The 10,249-nt window shown below is 42.2% G+C and overlaps 1 protein-coding gene across 1 annotated transcript; it reads left to right on the forward strand.

Moving 5' to 3' along the window:
- The first annotated feature begins 363 nt into the window (after positions 1 to 363).
- On the forward strand, positions 364 to 9,605 carry camkvl (CaM kinase-like vesicle-associated, like). The gene is made up of 10 exons (XM_035656221.1): positions 364 to 464; positions 1,497 to 1,628; positions 1,976 to 2,050; positions 2,909 to 3,047; positions 4,033 to 4,153; positions 4,813 to 4,888; positions 5,068 to 5,204; positions 5,428 to 5,506; positions 5,600 to 5,687; positions 7,297 to 9,605. The coding sequence occupies exons 1-10, from the start codon at positions 370 to 372 to the stop codon at positions 8,845 to 8,847; spliced, it is 2,493 nt and encodes an 830-aa protein (XP_035512114.1). The 5' UTR covers positions 364 to 369; the 3' UTR covers positions 8,848 to 9,605.
- Positions 9,606 to 10,249: the final 644 nt, after the last annotated feature.

Genomic DNA, 10,249 nt, shown 5'->3' on the forward strand with positions numbered 1-10,249 from the left:
TAGAGAGAAGCTTAGTGGGTAGCTTAGTATCTGTTGACAAGGCTGGCACGCAACCAGGCTGCCAGAAGCGTTAGAATCCAGATTCATTTCAGAAGTTGACTTGGCTGTATCTGTGGTTCTCCAATGTATTGTATTTTTTTAAGGCTAATAGTAATGGCACTCCCTTGGTGTCTTTAACTTCAACCACTAGAGGCTTTCAAAATGTTTCATCAGTACCTCTTTTCCTCTTTAACATGCCTGTCCATGCTGCTCTGAAATCCCTTTATCTGTCTGTTACCTAAAGGTTTCATCAAAATAATTTATGCTTTATTTCCCCCTTTGTAGTGCAATTTAAATGTCTTTTTCTTTACTTCTTAGGTGAATGCCGTCATGCCATTTGGGTGCCTTGCCCTGCGAGATGGGCGGACTTATGATAGCATGTCTGATGTCACGGACAAATATGAGATTGGACAGGTTCTCCGAGCGTAAGTACCATAAAGCTTTATGCATGCATCGCTGTTGCCCCCCCCCCCCCCTTCTCCCATGTAGAATTCATGGGCACATTCTAGTATTCCCAAACGGTCTTTATTGTCTTCATGAATTATTTCAAATTGAATTGGACCCATTTTCCATGCAGATTTGGTTTGGCATATCAAACAGTCTCACTGAAAAATGACAGAAGGTAATAGCATGAGGCTAGTGTGTAACAGACAGACAAAGACACATTTTTCAATTTTTAGTCAACCAATTGTCTGTATATTTTTGATCCATTCATCCATTCCAACACACTGTTGGAAAGTCTGTATTTTATTCAGTTTAAATATTCTGAGTCATGCCTAAAAAAAATCTTTTGGACATATCTTCAAAGAGCTGTGAAAATCACTCTGCTGCTTGAATGGCCAAATACTGGCCGTTTTCTTTCCCTGAACACCTCTCCTTGACACATTGAAGGCACACACACACACACACACTAATCAGTATAAGAGGCCATATGGCAACATCATCATCTGGCCTCAGAGATTTCTGCTCATCTTTTATATAACACACACACACACACACTAAGTCAGAATTAAGTGCACACATTTGCTGTATATGTGCTCGTTTTAATATTAGAAAGAAAGGAGGAAACAAGGAAGATAAGGGTTATAAAGATAAAATTGCATGGTCATTGCTTTGTATTTTGTTATCATAAAAATGTTAATTGAATCTCCTGATAGTATTTAAAAAGTTAAAAAGTTGTAGTTTAAGCTTCTCAGAATCCATTTGGGTGAAGGACTGAATGCCCCAAAGGTTCAAAACCAGGCGATGGCAGCAATAGACCCATTTCAGAACAACTCTACTTCCTATTAAATTCTTTCACTGTATTTCACCAAAACAGTCAGTGTACTTTGTCTCCCTAATTTGAATATTATGCTGTGCCTCTTGAAAGCATCCACACTTGTTTGGCACTCTTCTTTGATTATATTTGCCTCTTCTGCCTTCATCTTTCTGTCTGTCTATTTTTTTTTCTTGTGTAGGAAGGAGTTCTGCGAGCTGTGCCTGGCTAAGGACCGACAAACAGACAAGGTGTTTGTCTGCAAGAAATTCCTCAAGAAAGACGGCAGGAAAGTCCGCAAGGCTGCCAAGAACGAAATCATGATCCTGAAATTGTACGCAGTCAGTCCGTGGACAGATGGGTGTATGATTGAGTGGTGGAGAGAGGCGGAGAGACGGAGCATGAGAGAATGTTTTCTTGTTTGACATTTCTGATCTATACTATACTTCCAGTAACACAGTCCGTACAATATCCCCCGGTTAATAATGTAAGGTCAGGTGATTGTAACTTCTGCTTTGCACTGTTTTTGAAGTATTTGCCTAGCTGAAGAGATTTATGCCCACAGCCTTCTTTGTGGATAAGACTATTCAAAAGTCAGAGAATGGTTAGCACCTTTCAATTGCATTTGAGACCCTATACTCTTGTAAGGTTACAGCCTGTGAATACTTTTTGCTGTTCCAGGGTCAACCACCCAAACATCCTTCAGTTGATAGACACGTTTGAGACTCGGAAAGAGTACCTCATCATCCAGGAACTGTGAGTGCTTTTCGTTTATCGCTATTTGTCTTTCTTGTGTAAGCATTCCAGACAATGTGTATGAATGTGTGTGTCTTAATTGTGTATGTGGCGTCATGTACCTTAACACACACAAATCCATCAGCTAGAGGGTAGGGGTTGAGTCTACCTTCTTATTACTGTGTGCTCTGTTGCTCCCCTAAGCAACAGAGGAAGGTGTTAGATTTTATGAGATATTTGCTCTTAGTAACACTCAACATTACTCAGTGCTCCTGAAGCACTGCTTTATAGGGTCTCTACAGAGAGCTCAGGATCGATACGCCAAAGCGGGCCCAATCTGCGTTACTAGAGACGAGTGCAGTTTCAACATTTGCAACTTTATTTGAAAGCAAAAACATTGATTGAAGCTGAGTATTTCCCTTATGTTACTGAACTACAGAGAGACAAACTGCACTCAAAGTGATTGCGGTTGTGTGTGTGTGTGTGTGTGTGTGTGTGTGTGTGGTGTGTGTGTGTGTGTGCATATCAGTCTGTGTATGTTCACAGCTCACACTTTTGCCCAGGCAATAGTCCTCTTGCTGAGGGCGATATGTGATCACACCCTTCATTTATACTCTCTCTGAAGTTAACCAAGTCTTTTAGAGTAATGACCAAACTCTATTTTTTAATTGCTCAGCAGTGCAAGCTTTAGGCCTGTTGAAGCAGATTGCCTTACTAATGGACAATAAAACAAGAGCACAGGGCTTTTGATAACTGTGTTACTGAAAGCTCAAAGTAAATTATTTTGTTGCAACATGTGGTTAACAGTCACACCAACTTGCATTAATTTTTATTAGCAGATTTTGTGATGTGTGTGCTAATGTGTTTGACTGCATGCAGTGCCACAGGAGGGGATGTGTTCGACTGGATTCTGGACCAAGGGAATTACACAGAGAGAGACGCCTCCAATGTCATCAGACAAGTCCTGGAGGCTGTAGCGTACTTACACTCCCTCAACATAGTTCACAGGAACCTCAAGGTACACACTCTGGTTTCGCCTTCTCCTTACATTATGGCATGTGTGGCTGTGTGTGTGCGGTGGGTGCCATTACCATGAACAGATTTAAGAAGACTGGGGACTTACCACTAAAAATACAGTAAGCACTGTGATAAAAACATTTACAGAGTTAGTGCCGTCACACCCCAGAAAGCAATTTCCAGTATATAGTCTAGAATAATCTCTATGGAGACATAAAAGCATTGCACTCATTGTCATCTCAGTTAATGACTCAACATTTGATAACATTTTAGCAAGGGGGTAAACACTGTCTTTATGGCTTAATGCACTCTCTAGTGATACACACACACATGCAGACAGATTCATATCTTTAGCCCTTATTATCAACCGGTTAGGATGGAATTACAGAATATCTTGTGCTTCAGACTCCCCCTACTGGTAGAAGCTGATATTGTCTTTTCGTCTATAATGGTCTGGACTCAAATATCCTGTGACCCCATGAAATTGAATGAAAATGATGTTTTCAGATCAGAATTAATTCATAAAGGGGGGCCAATATACAAACTTTTGTACCCTTCATTGATAAGAAATTACATATTATTATTTTTAAGACATATAACAGTATGACTGTTATTACTGTTAATGATTTACCTGTTGACCCATTACTACTTGCTGAAAGTTTCCACTTCAGAGACTTGTTATCATCTTGACCTCACTCCTCTGTTCACAACAAGATCAAAACACAACTTACAAATCAACTTGAACTTTCACCATTAATTTTATGGTCCCCAAAGGGAAATGTGTCTTTAAGCCAAGTGGAACAAAGAACACACTTTGGCCTGAACATAAACTATAATAACATCCATTTAGAAAAACAAATACTCACACAGGCTCTAATAATACAATGTACTTAAGTAATAATCAGTAATGACGGTCTGAATATAATAGGGCTTCAATCTGTGTGCATTTGTATGAGGATACTTATACTGTCTGTCATTTTGTTTAGCTTGAAAACCTGATGTACTACACAGAAAACAATCACAACAAAGTAGTTCTGCGAGACTTCTACCTGTCCAGGTTTGAGAACGGACCCATCACCGAGCCTTGTGGAACACCAGAATATCTGGGTAGGATGTTCTTTGTTCACCACTATTTGTAGTTCTGTTTTCATACTGTATATACCCTTACTCCTCCGTGGTTCTCTGTCTCTCATCCACTTCTACACCCTTCCATTAGCTTTACCTTCTGTTGTGAAGATAGCCCTGCAGGCATGCTTTACCTTTTTGAGTTCTTTACTTCCTTCTGCCTTTGAAGATCATAATCTGTCAGAGGTAAACTGTTATAGTAAAAAGCAGACATGAAAACCAGTGAAACACATACACAGAATTGAAAGCACCTAACTCTCGCCCTCCTCCTCCTCGTCCTCCCACTCCTCCTCTCTTTTCATATCCTCTGATCTCCTGTGTACTGTCTCGCGCCTCTCTCGGCTCTCTGTCAGACTTATGCGAGGGCGACTTGGAGTGCAGAACTGTGCTTTGGCCTGGTTCTCTCCAGTGAAAGGTCAGGACAGTTATTCATAATGCTGAACTGAGTAATTAGACAAATAAATAAGGAAATGGAACAGAGGCCCTGGCGGAAAAGGAATGAGAGAAGGAGAAAGTACAAAAGGGAGCTCTTGTGTGCAGGGTAGAATTATGAATGTGGCATGATGGTTTATAAATGAAAACCAAAGTCATTTGAATCTTTCTTACTCTCACTCTCTCTCTTTGTCTTTGCTGTCTCTCAGCTCCTGAAGTGGTGGCTCGTCACCGATATGGTCGTCCTGTGGACTGTTGGGCTGTGGGTGTCATTATGTTCATACTGTGAGTCTCCATCAGTAATTACCAAAGCTATAATTCAACAAGAAGGGCAATACAAACTGAGCTGTAGCAGAATAATTGCTTCGTTTGATTCATAATGAGCATTTCCAGGAGTTATCTTTGTGGTTTTGAAATAACTTCCCTATCCTCTGTTCTCTTTATGAATGTTCCCCTTTTTGCAGCTTATCAGGTAACCCTCCTTTTTATGATGAGACAGAGGAGGAGAACACAGATCTACATAATCGCATAATCTTCTGTCGCATTGTTGCTGGTGACTTTGAGTTTGATTCTCCTTACTGGGATGATATTTCACCTGCAGGTACTTAGCTCCACCACACGATGGCAATAAATACCCAGTTGAATTTTCAATAGCATAATGCATTTAGTGTGTTGGTAGTCAGAAAATGTCTCTTCACAACCTAATGTTCATTGTCATCCATGATTTATGATTTTTTTAGACTACTTATTGATACCTGATTTTCATTCCCTCTAGATGATGCCACTTAAATTGACCTTTTGTCTTCACTGTCTCTCTCTCTCAGCTAAGGAGCTTGTCTGTCGACTCATGGAGGTGGACCAGATGCTGAGAATCACTGCGCAGGATGCACTTTGGCATGAATGGTAATTGTGTGCAAATAACCACAAAAGCACAAACATTTGGCACACATCTAAAGGGCTTGTACTAGTTTGTATGCTGTCTGTCACCTGTGCCAGGATTGCAGGAAATGGTGCATCAGAGAAGAACTTAAAGGACGGTGTGTGCGCCCAGTTTGAGAAGAACTTTGCAAAGGCCAAATGGCGGGTATGGATTCACTCTCACTCTCTTTCTGTGGCATGAAATGAAATTGGTTATAATATAGCTAAGTAAGCAGCAGAGGAAAAGGAAGAAAAACAGGATGAGGGCTGTTGCCAATAATACAAATGGCTATAGGAGAAATGACAATTGTGATTATAAATGTATTTGTAATATTGATCACACGAAATGTGCTTTAGCTCAGCATACAACTCTGCAGAGATGTTTAAAATATACAAATGATATGGTGATGATCATAAGGAAGTCCTGGGGGTGTGGTTGCAGAAGACCGAGATGGAGGAAGTCGAGATGGCAAGGCCGACTTAACCACATAAGTAACAGTTATAACCCTCTTCTCTCTTTCCCCATGTGGTTCCCAGGAGTTGAAGGTATTGTAGTTCATTATGAGGGAGAATGGAAGGACAGAGCAGCATGGGCAGAAACTCACCTTCACTCTGGCATGATTCAATAACAAAACATCTTTCTAATGGCTGAACATCCTCTTGAATTAAAAGGAGGTTTCAATTGCTGAAGTTGTCTATAAAAGTCACGAAATCAGGAAACACTTCCAGTTAAACCTTGTCAGCCTTGAGATGTATTGATCATGTTTGGGCTGGTGAAACTCTCCTCATAAGCTCTGTTCCTGCCCACTGTCACTCTGCCTGTCCCAGAAGAGATCCATCCACTCTGCCCCACTTTTCTTCATTGGATTAGACCTAGATGTTCAAAGTGGCCCCCTCTGCTTCTTTCTTACTCCTCATCTGCACGAGTCTATAAAACCAGATTGGTAAAAACAAGATAATGATCAGCAACAGGGAAGAGGGCTTGCTAATTGCTTGTCTAGTTTTTATATTTGTGTAGATAAGGAGGGGGAGAAATGGAAAGGATATAGGGGATATAGGCCACTGTGGACTGATGACCTGCAGTGATTTGAACTATAAGGCCCTCTGTCATTCCTCTTACGTGAATCCTGGCTCATCGACCCATACTGTTCTTCAGTGTTACATTCAAGTCATACTTGAAGCTATACAGAAGCCGCTCAGTCAAGCCATGTTGTATTCAGTGACATTTTTGTGTTCAAATGGCTTTCCACTTCCAGACTATCAATTCCCTGGTTTAGAAACAACTTCTAAGCTTACACATTTTCCCTAACTCCTTCAGTGTTTGCAGATCAAAAGGAGTCAGATGAGTGTAAGAATGAATGGAAAGGAGATTTACACATATCTGTTCACTTACCTTTTCCAGTCAACAAGCAGTCAAGGAGTGGCTTGGGGAGAGTGAGTCTTGAGATTGATTTAAACCAGGGTACAATATGTCATAGCCTCCTGGAAGTAAACAACTGGCACTAATCTTACTGCTCTGTTCACTTCACACAAATCACATCTCAGCGCTTAGTATGATGATGCTAAATCATGGTGCCTTGACAGGCTTTTCGTCAAATGCTTGTCTTTGAGGCTAATATTTTATGCTTTGCCATAACCAAATATAGTATCAAAGTTTTTTTTTCTTTTAGGGAAACAAGTCAATATGGGTGTTGAAAAAAAGCAGCATACTGTAAATCTAATTCTTTTTACACCACTATCCTTTTCTCCTTTTTCTTCCTATGTCTGTCTTGCAGAAAGCGATCCGTGTCACCACCTTCATGCAACGATTGAAGAATTCAGAGGCACTGATTGACAGTTCAGCCGAGGTTCAGGGCAGTGAAGAGGCAGGAGATGGTGAAGGGGGTGTGTCCCAGGGGACAAGTGATGAGGGAGACAAGGGGACAAGTGATGGAGGGATAACGTCAAGTAGTGTGTCTTTAGAGGTTACTGTTGAAAATACACCACCAGGTATGGACCAAGATGAGGGGAGGGGTAAGGTTGGAGAAAAACCGGATGAGACCAAGATGAACATAGGCCCATCTGTAGGAACTTCCCCATCAGATATTCAAGAGCCTCTCTGTCAGCAAAGCCAATCAAATGCAGCCCCCAAACTCGCGCAGGAGCAGCCTGATAAGGTTAGTACAAAGAAAGCAGCAGGTGATGGAACCAGGAAAATGGCTGCCAATTTCGGTCAAAATAAAGTTGTTCCAGAAACCAAACCAAGCCCCATGATGACGCCTGATTCCTCCAAGTTGTCAGATGGTTCTTCAGGCTCTAACCTTGACCGGAAACACACATCTACTTGCCCTGATCCAAGCAGCAAACGTAAGATGGCTGCAACGCTCCATGGCGCTCCACCCACAGGCTCTACTGCTGCAACCGCCTCACCAGAGAAGAGGCCAACCACGCAGAGGGAGCAGAAGAATGAGACTGACGGAAGCTGGTGTCAGACACAATTACCTGAGGCAGTGGCAGAGAGGTCAGTGGCAGCATCAGTCACCCCAGCAGTTGGGCCTGCAGCTGGGGTGGATGTAGGACTAGGAGTTAGGCTACGGGAGGATGCTAGCCCTGTGGGTAGAAGGGATAGGGATTCCAGGAGAACCGACAGACACAGTGCTGAGTTCAGCATAGCAAGGGCAGGTCCTACAACAGGACAGGGTTGTTATACAGTAGGCAGCTCTGCTAGTTTGGGCCGTCATGCCACACCATACAGCCCAGAAGTTGGGACCGTAGGGATGGGGATGGCAGGGAGCTATGGGAGTCCGTATAGCTCCCTGTATACGAGTGGAGGAGGGATAGGCATGTACGGTACTGGGCTACAGCATGGAGGAGGCGGCAGCTCCACAAGCGACTGGCAAATGGACAGTGTGATTGAGCAGATAGAAAAGCAAATGGCTGCCGTGCTGGAGAAGATTGAGGGAGACATGCCCTCACTGCTAGAGCAAATCAGTGACTGCCCAGCTGAGCCACCACGTGCCCGGAGCACACACGCCTCGCCTGCCACTTCCCGTGCACGCTCCTCACAACACTCCTCGACTGCGACCTCGGTCACCCCTCCGCCTCTTCCAACTTCTCCCAGGCCTGCGCTGCCGTCTCTACCTCGCCTTACTATCCCGCCTCCCTCCTACCCCACCTCCCACCCACACAGTCCTCACCCCAGGCTGCAGGAGAGCAGGAAGACAGGGATGGACAGAGGGATGCTGCTCGTTCCAGCCAGTCCCCCAGAGCTGGGATGGGCAGGGGTCTCTGAAGCATGTGTGCAGGATGCAATACACAACACCTGGAACACTGGAATTATAATTTAAACTTGAGGGTTAAAAGACATCCAGAAGTATCACCCACGTGCTCCTCAGAAGTAAAGTAACCATACATTGTCGTTTTGGTTTGGATGTGTGTTCATATTGAGAATACCGGTATAGAGAAGTCTCCCTATGACATTCAAATACTCATGACTAGAGTGTAGGGGGACTAGTGTACTGTATTTCCCTGTATGACAGCTGCCAAGAGAAAGATCTCAAATGTTTTCGGTTTTTTTTTTGCATCTCAAATCTAGATTTTGTGCATGAATGCTCACCACACAACCTCCTCATACTCAAATCCAAGCACGTAGCGCAGTATGTAAAATATGAATCTACACAAGGAACAGACATTGGTGAGAGTTAACAGCTGAGGAAGTGTTATTATTTGCATTATTCCCTACTAAATGTAAATACATACAAAGAATTGGGTTCCTAATTCTTGCTCTACTCCCATGTTGTAAACTTCCTCATATCCAAACTGACATTTATTTTAAGTGAGCTCATCCCATTTCATTATTTCCCATTCCTTTTTATTTATTTATGTAGCTATTCTATAGCAAAGCTGCAAAATCATGAGCTTATAGTCACACAGTTGTACAGAAATGTGTGAAACTTAACTGATCTAGCCTTTCCATTGGCTGCTGGAGATTCAGATTTGTTTTATTATATAGTGTACTTAAACTTGAACTGTCACTTCTTGTGAGTTGCACCACACCTGTCGGAGGGCTGGAGACAAACCTTAATATACAAGATAATGTATAAAGATCTCCAAAAGTTTTGCCCAAAAAGTTTGTTTTCATTTTTCTCCAGTTGTGTTGACACATTCATTTGGTACTGTAAATTGGACAGTGCTGTCTATATTTGCTCCTTTTTAACATGTAAAAAAAAGTTTCTCTAAATGTAATTTTGCTTTCTATGTAATACCAGGTTCTGTGATTTTCTCCTGAACAAGTCTAAACAAACACTATTCTGTCCATATGTAAACTGTGCTCTGTTTGCAAGTCTTTCAATAAAAGAACAAAATCCAGCAAGATTTCGAGTTGTGTCAGTGGTAAAAAGTGTAAATTATTATCTCTTTGATATGAATTAAATTAGTTAGTTCTGAAAGACACATCATCCAATCGTTTCTCGCAGAGATTTTATATTATCACGCCATGCCTACAAATCCCATCTGGCCTTGCGTGACCTTCGGATCAGTCTACACGCGAGAAGGCGCGGGGGTGCAAAAATTACTCGTCGCTCTAAACTAATAACACACGATTAAACCGCGTAGTCGTGTAGAAATCAATACGTATTACCCTCAAAGTGGTGTGGTAGAACAATAAACATGAATAACAACATGTGCCTGCGATAAATCAATAAGATTCACTTGTTGGCCAACCCTCTGGACCGGGATGATGGTAGTGCC

The sequence above is a fragment of the Morone saxatilis genome, unplaced genomic scaffold (genome assembly GCF_004916995.1).
Source record: "Morone saxatilis isolate NCDOM2014 unplaced genomic scaffold, NCSU_SB_2.0 Contig15, whole genome shotgun sequence".
Taxonomy (NCBI): domain Eukaryota; kingdom Metazoa; phylum Chordata; class Actinopteri; family Moronidae; genus Morone; species Morone saxatilis.

Bases quoted from the DNA above. Each gene is read 5' to 3' on its own strand.
- camkvl (XM_035656221.1), top strand. From the start codon at position 370: ATGCCATTTGGGTGCCTTGCCCTGCGAGATGGGCGGACTTATGATAGC. The intron at 4,154-4,812 runs GTAGGATGTTCT...GCTGTCTCTCAG, and splicing joins TGGAACACCAGAATATCTGG to CTCCTGAAGTGGTGGCTCGT. The intron at 5,507-5,599 runs GTAATTGTGTGC...CACCTGTGCCAG, and splicing joins GATGCACTTTGGCATGAATG to GATTGCAGGAAATGGTGCAT.